This window comes from Alternaria viburni (genome assembly GCF_023758015.1).
Source record: "Alternaria viburni strain BMP 2772 chromosome Unknown scaffold_1, whole genome shotgun sequence".
In the NCBI taxonomy this organism is placed as follows: domain Eukaryota; kingdom Fungi; phylum Ascomycota; class Dothideomycetes; order Pleosporales; family Pleosporaceae; genus Alternaria; species Alternaria viburni.
In genome coordinates this window covers 409,869-423,807 of record NW_026055770.1, presented here as the reverse complement: position 1 = coordinate 423,807, position 13,939 = coordinate 409,869, and the positions used below count along the sequence as shown (strand labels likewise).

At 56.1% G+C, this 13,939-nt stretch overlaps 5 protein-coding genes across 5 annotated transcripts; 3 read left to right on the top strand and 2 right to left on the bottom strand.

Annotated features, from left to right (window-relative positions):
* Positions 1–20: 20 nt before the first annotated feature.
* Positions 21–5,284, top strand: J4E79_000153 (uncharacterized protein; the record flags this gene model as incomplete). Its single annotated transcript, XM_049349071.1, has 7 exons — positions 21–145; positions 209–1,113; positions 1,173–2,418; positions 2,464–2,692; positions 2,740–3,053; positions 3,105–3,619; positions 3,672–5,284. The coding sequence occupies 7 exons, from the start codon at positions 21–23 to the stop codon at positions 5,282–5,284; spliced, it is 4,947 nt and encodes a 1,648-aa protein (XP_049215858.1).
* Positions 5,285–5,429: 145 nt separating this feature from the next.
* Positions 5,430–7,009, bottom strand: J4E79_000152 (uncharacterized protein; the record flags this gene model as incomplete). Its single annotated transcript, XM_049349070.1, has 2 exons — positions 5,430–6,718; positions 6,769–7,009. 2 exons carry the CDS (start codon positions 7,007–7,009, stop codon positions 5,430–5,432), a joined length of 1,530 nt encoding a protein of 509 aa, XP_049215857.1.
* A 377-nt stretch (positions 7,010–7,386) lies between these two features.
* On the top strand, positions 7,387–9,398 carry PAA1_1 (Polyamine N-acetyltransferase 1; the record flags this gene model as incomplete). Its single annotated transcript, XM_049349069.1, has 2 exons — positions 7,387–7,444; positions 7,498–9,398. 2 exons carry the CDS (start codon positions 7,387–7,389, stop codon positions 9,396–9,398), a joined length of 1,959 nt encoding a protein of 652 aa, XP_049215856.1.
* A 223-nt stretch (positions 9,399–9,621) lies between these two features.
* On the bottom strand, positions 9,622–11,580 carry J4E79_000150 (uncharacterized protein; the record flags this gene model as incomplete). Its single annotated transcript, XM_049349068.1, has 3 exons — positions 9,622–11,174; positions 11,224–11,407; positions 11,491–11,580. The coding sequence occupies 3 exons, from the start codon at positions 11,578–11,580 to the stop codon at positions 9,622–9,624; spliced, it is 1,827 nt and encodes a 608-aa protein (XP_049215855.1).
* An 823-nt stretch (positions 11,581–12,403) lies between these two features.
* On the top strand, positions 12,404–13,651 carry J4E79_000149 (uncharacterized protein; the record flags this gene model as incomplete). The annotated part of the gene is made up of 1 exon (XM_049349067.1): positions 12,404–13,651. The coding sequence occupies one exon, from the start codon at positions 12,404–12,406 to the stop codon at positions 13,649–13,651; it is 1,248 nt and encodes a 415-aa protein (XP_049215854.1).
* Between the last annotated feature and the right edge of the window lie 288 nt (positions 13,652–13,939).

Here is a 13,939-nt window from a genome sequence, read left to right as displayed (position 1 = left end):
GATCGCTAATCTTCAGGGCCATGGCAGAAGGAACCGCACCAGCTGCTGAAGTCCCGGTCTCTGACAAGGCGTTGCGAGATGTGGCCAAGAATGTGGCGAAAATGTTGCCTAATTTCGCGGAGAAAGAGCCTGCAACTGCTCTGAAGTAAGGACGCAAAGTCCGTGAGCTTTGCTTTGTCGATGCCGAACCCCACTAACGTCTGAGTAGAGAGCTTCGTGTTATTCTCGATCCTGCTTTGGAAACTGCAGACCTCCCAGAACTAGAGAACAGCCATCGAGCAGCCGCATCCAATGCCTTGTGCGCAATCATTGAGTACTGCGCGGCTTCCAACTGCGCCTATGCACGGGAGGCGATCCTAGATGATTCCATATGGATGCGAGTATTCAACATATATCTTCAGCGGTCTGGAGATGCAAAGGGCAAGTCGATGAGGCAGATGCTCTTGGTCCTTACGGGTGTCATTACTAAAGATCAGAGTGCGCGTACAATCGAACTTCGGACACGAGCTACGACCTCATTCCTGGACATCATCTGTGAGCGAGAAGACCGCATCAAAGTTAAACCAGCTTTGCAAGGCCTTGCGCATTTCCTGCTGCGGGATGTGATTTCCATCACGGATTTGGTCAGTCTGTTCGACGAGCAGCTGAAGCGAACATCAGATGCCATCCAGGGGCCGGTAACTTCGCGAACAGTGTTCACATCCTTCCTTGCCTGGGTCGTGCATCATGATACTTCCCTTTCAGCGGGACACTTGATTAAGAACTACTTACTACAGGCTCGCCGTCTCGCAAACTACGACGAACACCCCGACGATGGCTTAGTCTTACCTCCCTGGATAGAGCCGGTGATGCAGACGTTGCGCGACTGGCCAGACCGGATCCAGGAGTTTAAGACTCACGTCTTCCCTCACTGTTTTCTACCCAATCTCTCTGAGTACCTAAGGTTCCTCGCATATCTCAATTTCGAGTCCCATGTTCCGTATAAGCATGCGTTACCCAGCCAGCTTCGCCAGTCCGGCAGGCGCACATCATCTCTTGGTGGACTAGAAGAGTTCAGAATACTCCTAGCAGCGATCGCAACTGGGAAGGAACTCAGCATCGTAAAGGATAATGGTAAGTGGATGTGATTGGCATGTATCAATAACAAAGGCACTCGCTCATCTCTGTACTAGATCATAGAGCTCAAAGCACCATCCAAATCCGTGACGGGGCGCTCTATTTGCCGGACGACATATCAGGAGCCTGGATGGCGGACTCGGAACCAGAAGTCAGGCTTGCAGGCATGTTCCTGGGCGTGTATTCTACTTCTGTCACGAAAGCTATGAGTGGCGGTGTTTTGCAGGCCTTGGAGCGCAACCTCCCCCATCTTCATACCGACACGGATGCAAATTTCCGCCGGGAGGTGCATGGTTATACACAAAAGCTATTTGATCGTCTGAGAGCTAGTACGGCTACTCTAGCAAAACCCATCACGAAGGTTACTTCTTCAGACCAGAGACGCCTCCCTTTCCCAGCGACAAGCTCTAGCCCACATGTTTCAATTGCGCGGGTTCCGCGACAAGATTCGCTTTCTGAGTCCCTAGCTTTCATCACCTGGTATGTGCAGTTCCTTGAGTGGGAGCTGCGCCCAACTGCCTCTTACCAGAGCCGCATCACCGCACTACGGTCCATCACCATCGTATTACGATCTGGGATAGATCCTGGGGTACCGTTTACCAGTCTCTCAAAGTCTGCGCAAGGTCAGCTAAACTGGGCTCACGGTCTCCAGTTCGGAAACCAGAAGCTGTGCCGAATACTGCTCGATTTAATACTGGATCCTTTTGACGATGTTCGAGACGCGGCTGTAACGGTCTTGCAGCTATGTCTAGTTGCGCTTCCGCAAACCGATAAGAAACGCATCATGTCAATGATTCCCCGATTCGTTACGAGAGCGGAGGCTACCATGCTCCGAACAGGGCGAGCGGATCAAGCGGACGGTGTTGCGCGTGCTTACGGGATGATCTTTGCGTTGGCTGGCGATGATCCAGGTGCCCCCACTGGCGAACACTTCTCTTCCAAGCAGCACCTCTTCGAATATCTGAGAACACAACTCGACGAAACGTTGACTCTGGCCCGCAGCGATCTTCCACGAGCCGTCGATGGTCGACCGGTACATGGTACATTTGCTGCATTACGATATGTGACCGATCAACCCGATTTTTACGCGTTCGTCTCGAGCTTGCCATCTGATCAGTTTGCGCACTGGAAAAAAGCGCATGGGGACATCGTAACAGGCATAGAGAGTCTGTGGTCCTGCGTCTATCACGTTCTGTGTGCGGATGCACCGGAAGGCCATGTTCCTGACGAAGTAGAAGATGAGAGTAGCTTAGACACTAAAGAGATTCTGAGTTACTCATGGAGAGGACTGAAGGAGGCTAGGTATTGATTCCTCGACTACACAGCCGACACTGCTAACTTCATCAGTGTGCTTTTACGAACGATCATCCTCAAAGCTCCTGTAGGTGACGGTGACAACGACCTTGTGACTCCAGAACTCTTCGAAAAGCTCGGCAGACTCTGCTTCACTCAGCTACTGGAGCTTCGTCATCGCGGTGCGTTTTCGACAGTCTCTCAGACATTTGCAGTCTTCTGTCGCCGCTGTGTCTTGTCGAACATATCCACATTACGTGCTTTACCAGAGATGTGGTATCAGGTTTGTACAGCCACCGTCGGTGTGATCTGGAAACTAAAAGTCTCTAGGAAACGCTACGATCCATCCAAGCAAAGTCAGACGCCATCACTCGGAGGTCGGCGGGCATACCAGCAGCCATGTCCGCTCTACTGGCAGCTGAGCCACAAACAGGAGGCAAACTCTTCCCTCGAGCTGTCACAGATCTTGTCGCCGAAACTCTCGTGGAGGCGCAAAGCACAAATATAGAAGAAAGCCGTCTTCCTCAGGTGCATGCTCTGAACTGCATCAAGGAAATATTCACGACCTCGAAGCTGAGTATTGCATCGGAGACGTACATCGGGCAGGGTCTCGAGCTTGCTGCTAAAACTCTAAGCTCGTCCATGTTAGTGACACTTACACAGACATTACAGTTTTTAAGCTAACGCGCACTCAGATGGCCCCTTCGCAATTGCAGCTTGATGCTGTTCAAAGCTCTGATCGAACGACTACTCGGCAGCGACGAAGCTCAAGACTGGAAAGAACGAGAGCGAGCCAAAACGTCTCGGTTCTCCTACGACAACTATCCCAGTCTCGTGAAGATCCTGGTTGAACTGCTTGAGCCAAGCGGCGATCTCAAAATCATGGAGACACCCGAGAGTGGCAGTTCGCCAATGGATCTCCATGGTGCTGAAGGCGTGTTTCCCGCTCTCCAGATCTTGCGTCAGGCCCGGCCGCCGGGAGATCTTACCAAGATCCGCGGCTTGGTAAGGGACTTACTACCGAGCCCGCATTGGCATATGCGAGATATGGCGGCCAGAACATATGTATCACTGGGTACTACTAACGAGAGCTACCATGAACTCTCTCCAATTCTAGATACGGTTACCAGCGATCACAATGAACAGCATGGAAGGCTTTTAGTAGTCAAGTACCTGCTGAGGAAGCTGTTGCGAGACGAAAACCAATGCAGTAAGTGGTGTCGGAAGCAGAAACTAAATATTCAGCTGTTGACTTCTGACAGCTTTGCAACACTTCTCATCGTTGATGCAGCAGCTCGGCCAACACGCAACGAGTTGGTACATTTCGAGTAATTGTCCTTTCGTACGAGCCGCCTTTCTCGATGTTGTGAGCCTCTGCGGCATGGCCATGCTGCAAAGAGCGACCGCTGTCACAATACTTAGTGCGTGGATTGACCTCACTACGTCCATAGCCATTGGACCGGAGTACAATATCGGACCAAGTGATCACCACGGTGATGATCTACTCAGGACATCCCTCGCACAGGTATACTTCGTTGACCGGATCATTCTGCGTGAAAATTCGCTTCACAGCATGGTCTCGGACGATTATCAAAACATTGGCGATGCGCTCATGCTTCTCGCAAACGAGGATCCGGATACCTGCATGGAAGCTCTGGAAACGATGGACTCCATATTACAGATGCAGACATCCAACGGACTAACCATTCCATTGTCGCTGGTCCTAGCGCATATCCATCGTGTAGCCCTGGAGGCCTGCGACCCAGAAGTCATCTCGAAAGCGCAAGCCGTTCTCGCCGACGCTCTTACCAAGGACCATTTGAAAAGCGACTTCTTCAGCCTGACGATGCAAGATCAAGTCATGCTCACCTTGACAAGGTTGGAAACACAGTGCGTTCATGGCCCACCATCAAATATGCAAAGCGCCCTGCATCTTCTAGGCTCATTCCTCGACCATGCTTACACCAGCGACTCACTCCACTGTGACGAGGTTCTCGCCCGTATCGCACGCTACATTCGCCTGCTACGCATGACAACCATCGATACCAACCCCTTCGACACTCGCTACGCAGCCATACAATCCCTGTCCGCGCTCAACTCCATCTTCTCCCTGGCCCCCAAAGGAAAAACAGGACCTCTGATCCTTGGGCTAGCCATCGTTCTCTACGACCTCCTCAACGACGATGACGACGAAATACGCGATCTAGCTGCCTCCACAGCAGGCATTCTCCTACGCTCACAGGGCGACCGACTGTTCAAGAACACGGTACCGATACTGACTACGCACCGGCTGGGGGCGTACCTGGTGTCTGCATTCTCGACGTCACGATTCCTCGCCAAGGAAGCAATACGCCGTCTAACCAACACGCCCTCACCCCATCGTCTCTTCTCCACGCCATTCGCCAACACTTTTGCACGGGAGAGGAAGGAAGATACGTCGCTTTTTGCGCAGGAGAAGCAGAATTTGTACAAAGACGACACATTGGACACTATGCTGTGGTCGCGCATTCTCCTCTTCCTGTCTGCCTCTGCTGTGCCGCTGAGCCTGCGCACCGATCTGACCAACTGGGTACTCGACGGTCTCACCGCACTCACACAAACAGCCGAGGGAGAAGGTGACGGCGCGCTGGGTTGGAGTACCAAAGCTGAGGTGTTTACGCTCGGTATGCGCATCTTCTGTGCGAGTGAAGTGGTGATGAGTTGGGGTGGTCAGGAAAGGGTAGAGGTGGTGAAGAGGGCGAGAGGGTTTGCTGATGTGGGTAGTGAGAGAGGCGTTCATGGCCTGTGGATTGAGAGGGTCGAGAGGGTCTTGAACAAGGAAGTGGTGCGCGTGCTACGCAGGGTCAAGGGAGGACTGTTGGAGATTGCAGGGTGAGCTAGGCAACGCATAATTGGTGATTCAACACGCCAATCCGACAATGAAAAGTATCTTTTGCGACTGGATGGGATAGAGTTGTATTGGACGTCCACAAAAATGACAACAACAAGCTCACTACGCGGAAGCTGGAAAAATTCGTACACTACCGCCGATAGAATACATTCACAGCACTCTCCCCCACACTCTTACTTACACTGCCATATTTTGCCTGCCAGGCAAAGAAATAAAGCAGCGCCGCGAGTGGCTGTCCGACGAGACAAAAGCTCATCCAGAAAATCATGTTACCTGCAACCCTCCCCTGGATCCATTTGACCTTTTGGATGACATCTGTGAGCGCAATGAGCGGGATCTGGAACATCATGCCAGCAAAAGCTACGCCAATAATGTTGTGTGTGGGGACGCCGACGAGCAGTTCGTGCAGGACGCCAGAAAAGAGGAAGACGAGGATCTGGGCCAGGGCGGGAGGCACACCGCGGCCGACAAGAGGTGAGTAGATGTGGCGGCGCATAAAGTTGGTCACGGGCTTGTTCCAGGTAGTCCAGTAGGTGCGGATGGACGAGACGTTCCACCAGTCGCCGTAGAACTCTCGGTCGCCGAACCGCATGACTTCGGCAAGCGCATTGAGAGCGGACTGGAAGAGGGCGAAGAAGCCGCACAGCCAGCAGAAGACGCTGATGGTGGATAGCTTCATGACGCGCTCAGCAATAGACGTAAAGTTCAACGTGAGGATCTTGTCGAGCGAGTTCTGCAACAGCGGCGCGGCGTATTGGGCGGAGGCGATCCAGATGACGATGCTGAGACCAGCGAGTTCGGCCAGACGTTTGAGGACAAAGTCCCAGCGGATCGTGTCGGTTCGGGGGTAGACGGGCTGGTAGACGAGGGTGGGTGCCCACCAGAAGTAGCACAGGTTCTTCATGTTGATGTTCTGCGGATATGGGCATGCTTTGTAGAGCTCGGGCAGCGGATCGGCCTGCTTGGGGTGCAGGTAGGCATGGCGGAGGTCGCGGTTTGTGAGTGCGTAGGAAGCGCACTTGAGGAAGACGATGACGGCGTGCAGTTCGCAGAGGGTGCCAATGCCCGGGTGGTAGATGTCGTAGTAGACGTACTTGGTCGCGATGTAGAGGTTGGCGACTGCGTTGACGCTGTGGAAAAAGGCGACAATGTACCACGTCGAGTTGAAGCTGCGCAGGGCGGCGGCGTAGCTGGCGGGCGTGTCTTGGTCGCGTTGGTGGGAGATGCGGGCGTAGGCCCGGTTGGCCTGCCAGGCGGCGGCGAGCTCGATCAGGTAGGTGACGAAGAGGTGGGCGGGGACGAGCAGGTAGAGCAGCAGGCCGGTGACGACGTCGGAGCGGCGGTAGTCGTGGCAGGACAGACAGATGAGGACGCCGTACTTCTGCAGGTTCACGATCATCAAGCGCAGGTTGGAGACGACTGCAGTGGTCAGCGATGCGCGGCTACTGCCGGGAGTGGCGGCGTCGTACTCAGGACCAAGATCATGAGGTTCCTGAAGCCGACGAAGCTCGGGACCTTGTCTGCGCTCTCCTGGCTGAGGCACGAGGTGCGCGACGCCGAGTGCGTCGCAAAGACATGGCGGTACTTGGTGTCGCGCGCACGCTTGGTGGTGCCATTGGGAGTGGGAGCGGTCTTTCCGCGGTACACCGGGGAGCTGGCGTGCTGCATGTCGAGGGCAGAAGAGGCGGCCAGTTGGGTGAGGGTGGCCATGGCGGAGGGTTGGGCGCAATGGCTCGGGCGGAAGCAACTACAGCCAGCGAGGGACGACAGAGAGAGGGCGGCGGGGGATTTGTAGTCGGGATAAGCGCGCCATGGCCGAGGGTTCTGGCACAATGGCGATAGAGTTATCAGGGCGTCGCGGGATTCTGTTGGGAGTCTGGTGAGCGGGGATCTGCACGGTGATGCAGCGCGCCCAGGTGTCGAGTGTGGCGCTGTGGCTGGGCTGTGGCCGACGTTCCCACGTCCAACGCGACGAGGCACGCGCTTCCACTGCACACAACACCTGCGCAGCACCCCGACTCACCACCTCGCACCCGACGCGCCCCCCATGGTGATCGAGTAAACGGCGTCTTCGGCAGCAGCACGCCATGGAGCGCGAATACCATCGTCCGGACTTTGAGGGAGGCTTGCGGCCCCGACCAAAACGTCAGTATGCCTGTTCATCATGCGCAGGATTCATAGACTGACTACAACCACAGGCGCCGTGACCGACTATGGCTCGACGACGGTCCAGTGGATGCGCAACCGCCGCCCGCGCTACAAGAATGCGCCCGCGCCAGAGATGGAGCGGCCGAGCGCCAGCTACATCGTCGACATGCAGCCGCCCGCAGCACGTGTCGCCAGCGCCGCCGAGTCGATACCTGCCAAAGCCGTGCATTCGTCTCTGAACAAGGTCAAGCACCCCATCAACGTCGTCAAGTGGACGCCAGAGGGCCGCCGCCTGCTCACAGGCTCGACCAGCGGCGAGTTCACGCTGTGGAACGGCATGGGCTTCAACTTCGAGACTATTATGCAGGCCCACGAGGCTGCCATCCGCGCCGTCGAATACACATCCACCGACGACTGGCTCCTGTCAGCCGACCAGACCGGTGTCGTCAAGTACTGGCAGACCAACTTCAACAACGTCAAAGAGATTCAGGCCCACACCGAAGCTGTGCGAGGCCTGTCCATCGCGCCGACCGACACCAAATTCGTCACATGCGCCGACGACACCACGCTCAAGATCTGGGACTTTGCGTCGAGTACAGAAGAGTCGACGTTGACAGGACACGGGTGGGAGGTCAAGTCGGTCGACTGGCATCCGCACAAGGGACTGCTAGTATCAGGGTCCAAGGACCACCAGGTCAAGTTCTGGGACCCGCGCACAGGGCGCTGTCTGACGACGCTTCATGGACATAAAAACCCAATATCAAAAACCATGTTCGAGCCCGTCCAAGGAAACATGCTAGCAACATGCGCCCGTGACCACACAGCCCGCATCTTTGATCTCCGAATGATGCGCGATGTCTTACTGCTCAAGGGACATGAGAAGGACATCATCACCATGGCATGGCATCCCATGCACAAGAACCTATTGTCTACCGGCGGCGTCGATGGTAGCATACACCACTATCTCCTCGACGAGCAGAACCCTCCCGCCGGCGTCGCACCCTCGATATCGCCCTACGACGCCGCCGACTCGCAAAACGCCCCCTCACAAACCATATACCCCGCGCACAGCCTGCAATATGCTCACGACTTCACTGTCTGGACCATGGACTGGCATCCGTTAGGCCACATCCTCGCCTCGGGCTCCAACGATAGGGTCACGCGCTTCTGGACGCGTCCACGGCCAGGCGACACCAACTACGTCAACGACCGTTACCACATTGGCCAAGCAGCAGCAGAGGCGCAAGGCACGTTCGACCGCGGTCAGGGCAGGCGGCAAAAGATGGAAGAAGAAGAGCAGGAGGCAGAAGACGAGGCAGAAGGCTTGGTCGACCAGAAGATGCCTTCAAAGAACCCAGGCGGTGGCTTCCTCCCACCTGGTCTTTCGCTGCCAGGACTCAACACAGCACCAGATGGCACTTCGAGTTCTCTACCGGGTATTGGGGGCACAAATCATCCACCAATCCCACCCCCACCAGGCGGTATGCCCTTTCCACCCCCACCAAATGCGGGCGGTGCGCCTATTCCTCCTTTCAACGGCATGGACCCCTCCCGCCTTGCACAACTCATCGCATCTGGCTCCCTACCACCCCCTCCTATACCCCATGGCCACGGACCTCCTCCACCAAACGCCAACGGAGCCCCTCCTTTTCCACCACCAAACTTTCCTGGCTTTCCACAAGGCATGCCCCCTGGTATGCCACCACTTCCTCCAGGCATGCCGCCTCCCGGATTCCCGGGCTTCCCTCCACCACCTGGCGGTATGGGTGCGCCGCCACCGGGATGGCCTGGTCCGCCCCCGCCGCCACAACAACAGCAAGGGTTTGCGGGTGGGCAGGGTGGAACTGCGGGTGTAGGTGCAGATGGTATCAGGAGAAGAGCGCCGTTACCGGATCAGCAGGATGCTTTGAAGGCAGAAATGAATCAGGGACGGTACAGAAAAGCAAGGTAGACGTATTTGGCGTTAGTGTTGACACAGGAATGTACGATCATATTATGTTGGAAGTCAGTGAGCGTTTGTGTTACGATAAAGGACTGGGAGTGACAAGTAAAAGGTGCAGTACTAGTCCCTTTTCTTCTCCAGGAATACCCAGATTGGCCATCTACATTTGCGCTTTCGTACTGCTTGTGTGCTTCAAGACTCCTCATGTACACCTTCGTGGCCTCTACGCTCTCTACATATCCTCCACCAACCCAGGATCCTCCATGTCCTCGACGAACTCCACCTTGGCCACATCCTTCAACTCCACATCGCCCTTCACCACCCTTTCCCCATGATTCCACAACTCATCCAGAAAAGCCGGAACAAAAGTCCCCGGGCCTCTGACATCCTCCCTCTGCGCCGCAACCTCTGCCGCAATCTCATAATGCAGCAAACCCGCGACAGCAGCCAACAGCCTATCCTCACGGTACGCAGCCAGATACGCAGATAGCGTGGTACCCAACGTGCACCCACTCCCCGTGATTCTCCCCAAATACTCATGTCCATTCGCCACCGCATACGTGCGCGCGCCATCCGAAACAAGATCCGTAGCCCCCGTCATAAGCACAACCGTGCGTTCGCGAGCCGCAAGCCGGGAAACGATATGCGCCCTTTGGGGCAGCGAGAAGAGTGAAGCACCAGAGTCCACACCTCGCTGTTGCTGACTCGAACTTTCAAGCGTATACCCACTTGCACGTGCAACGGCGAGAATCTCGCTCTCGTTCCCTTTGATCAAGTCGAAATACCCGGCGCCGAGGAGCTGGGCTAGAGCGTCTCGTCGTACACTAGTTGCGCCGGCGCCCACGGGATCGAGGATGATGGGTCCGCCGGCGGCGTTGTACGCGTTGATGGCTTGTTGGTAGTTTGCCAGTCCATCGGGTGTCACGGTGCCCATGTTTACTACCAGCGCGCCACCTAGTTTAGACAGGTCGGAGGCCTCGGCGCCGTAGTTTGCCATTATGGGGCTTGCGCCTACGCAGAGGGCGACGTTTGCGGCAAAGTTCTGGACAACGAGGTTCGTCATGTTGTGGGAGAGGGGGTTCATTCTTTTTACCTTTTTGGTTGCTGAGATGGCGGCTTTGAGGACAGAGGTTATTTCGTCGCGGGGGTTTTGGTGGTAGAAGTGTGGGAGTATGGATTGGGGGGCAAAGGGCGGAGCTGTCTTGAGGAGATGGGTGAGGTGCGAAGATGCGGCTTTGGGGTCTTGAGTCCCGATTATGGCAGATACGATGGCAACGCCGTTGATGGTCTTGGGGTTTGCGTTGGCGGGAGTTGGAGCAAAGAGTTGGTATATTATGCGTTGGGTGTTTGAGGCGTTGATGCCGCCGATGCATACTGTTTTGACTTTGTTCTCTGCTTCGGTGCCTTGGTCGAGATAGTGCAGTATCTTCCTTGTTCCGGTGATGCCGATGATGTCTTTGGTGTTCTTTTTGGTATTCGTGGCATACATCGTGCCGATGCCTAGGTAATCTGCTCCTTGCTCGACGGCTGTGCGCGCTTCCTGGATGGACGAGACGGTGACGCCGATAATTTTGTCTTCGCCTAGGATACCGCGGGCCTCGTGGGCGTTCATGTCATCTTGGCCAATGTGGACGCCCTCACAGCCCACTGCGAGGGCGACGTCTACGCGGTCGTTGATGAGCAGAGGGACGTTGTGTGCCTTGCATTTTTCGTGGAGCTTCTTTGCTGTCGCGACGAGGATGCTGGTTTCGGAGGTTTTGTCTCTGTATTGGACGATGGTGACACCTGCACATGTCGATCAACATCGTGGTATGTTGTATTACGGCTGACTAACCTCCTAGTAACGCCTGCTCAACCACGTCGACCAGGTCTCGGTTCCCGAGGATGGCCTCTGTAGAGTCTGTCACGAGATACAGCGAGTAGTCTACTTCCTGCCTAGTCATCTTGGCAAGTCGGCGTGCAGCTGGGGCAGAATGCTCGAGCTCGTCGTCGTTGAATGGGGGATGTTCGAAAAGCAACTAGCAGGTGTGACGCAATCTAGGCGCGGCTCGCCAAAGTCTGCGGCTGGTTTTGCAGGACCTGGTAGCGAATGTCGACGTACTAAGCCACACAGGCTGCTGCGAGCCTTGGACCTGTTCAACGACGACTGCTGGGCGACCAACACGCTGGCCCACGTTGCTAGATGCGACATGGCTGGTGGTGTTTGCCGCGAGATGCGGGGCGTTCAGGGTGGATACAGGCCACATAGCAACTGTCAAACGCTTCCCCGGTTGCCTGCATGTATCGATGAACGCACCGCAGAGCTGTTTGATGTCCCGCCGTTTGTGTAGACGCCCAGACGCTTTGTCCGTCGCCATGTGCAAGTGACAAAGCCAGGCAGCGCACGACGGCCTGAGTCAGGGCGGGGCTGATGGGGGCGTTTGGTATGCACGGTAGAACGCTCTGCTAGCGTGGCTCGGCAAGTTCGAAAAACTAAAGGCCGCGACCCCATATAACCTCCCTCGACCACCCGCAGCCCGCACACACTCCCCTTGGAACCAGCCAAAATCCATCCGTCGACCTCGCCCACACCAGTGACTGCCACTGGCAACAGCACCCGCCCACTCTGCCCTATCCGCCCAACCGCCTGCTCGTCGCCCGCCCGCGACCTGCCTGAACCGCCACCTCGACATCCGCCTCCAGGCCCCAAGCACCAACCGCACCTCAGAGTCGCCCACGACAACAGGAGTATATGTATTCGCGCCAACGCTACGCCTTCCGAGTCGAACCTCCCCCCAAACTGCAAAAATTTCGCTGTATGCGGATACCAAGCAGCATCATCCACCAAACCAACGGCTAATCCACTGCCCCTCCTGACCCCGAGTCGCACACACACACCCAACCCACACGTACTAGAGACTGCTTCTGCGCATGTCTCTTTCGGCCCTCGTCAACATAGCTGATCCGACCCCGTTCGCCCGCCCGCCGCACCACCATTAACCACCCCCTCGCCCAGTCCCCGCACCACCGTCGCCATGGCTACCGTCAACATCCGCCGCGATGTCACCGACCCCTTCTACCGCTACAAGATGGAGCGCATCCAGTCCAAGATTGAAGGCAAGGGCAACGGCATCAAGACCGTCATCGTCAACCTGAGCAGCGTCGCTCAGTCCCTCGCCCGCCCGCCCGCTCACGTCATCAAGTACTTTGGCTTCGAGCTGGGCGCCCAGACCAACACGAGCCCCAACGACGACCGTTGGATCATCAACGGCGCCCACGACGCCAGCAAGCTCCAGGACTACCTCGACGGTTTCATCTCCAAGTTCGTCCTCTGCAAGAAGTGCAAGAACCCCGAGACCGACGTGCACATCAAAGATGGCAACATCACGCTCGACTGCAAGGCTTGCGGAAAGATTTCCGACGTAGACCCCCGCCTCAAGCTCAGCTCCTTCATCCTGAAGAACGAACCCAAGAAGGGCAAGAAGGACAAGTCCAGTAAGAAGGCTGAGCGCCGTGCCCGCAAGGAGGCTGAAGCCCGCGGCGAGGCTACCTCCCCCGACGGCGGCAGTCCCGGTGACAGCGCTGAGGAGAACGGTGACGATGGTGACATGGCACTCGAGGCCGGCAGCGACGACGAGCTGACCCGCCAGATCAACGAGGGCGCCAAGGAGATTGAGGAGGAGGATGCCAAGGAAGTTGAGTGGTCCATCGACACCTCGGAGGCCGCCATCAGGGCTCGTGCCCAGGACCTTCCCGACGACCTCAAGCGTGCCCTTGTCATTGAGGATGACGACGAGGGCGGCTCCAGCTACGACACTTTCGGCAAGTGGATCATCGACACTGGCGCGGAGAAGGGCGGTGTTGAGAAGCTTGACAACGTCGACATCTACGTCAAGGCCAAGGAGCTCGGCATCGAAACCAAGCACCGCACACTTACCGTCATTCCCCAGACCCTCTTCACCGAGAAGATCGTCAAGCAGATGGATGGTCGTGCTCCCATGCTCAAGAAGATGATCACCTCGGACAAGCATGAGAAGGCTTTCCTTGGTGGCATTGAGCGCTTTGTCGGCAACGACAAGCCCGAGCTCATCCCTCAAGTCTCGGCTATCCTGTTGAAGGTGTACGAGAACGATCTCGTCTCGGAAGACCAGCTCAAGGGTTGGTGCTCCAAGGCCAGCAAAAAGTATGTCGACCTCAAGGTCAGCAAGTCTGTCCGCAAGTCGGCCGAGCAGTTCAAGGAGTGGCTTGAGAATGCGGACAGCGACGACGAGGACTCCGAATAGAACCTCGACTGCAGCGACACGTGCATGGTAATAGTACGCGGAATGTCCAACTGTTGTCAGTCATTACCTTTGACCTTGCTTGTCTTGTTTTGTTTTGTTTTAGACGGCGTGTAGGTAACTCTACTCCTGTTTCCGACACATATTTGGGCCAGTCGCGATGACAGCCTCGTATCCTTCTCCCCTCTAGATAGCCTACTAAAGAAACTTTGCTCTCGCACCACCTCGCTTCAGTGACCTGCATTGCTATACACGAGCCCCACTTGCCGTCCGCCGTTATTATTTCCTTTC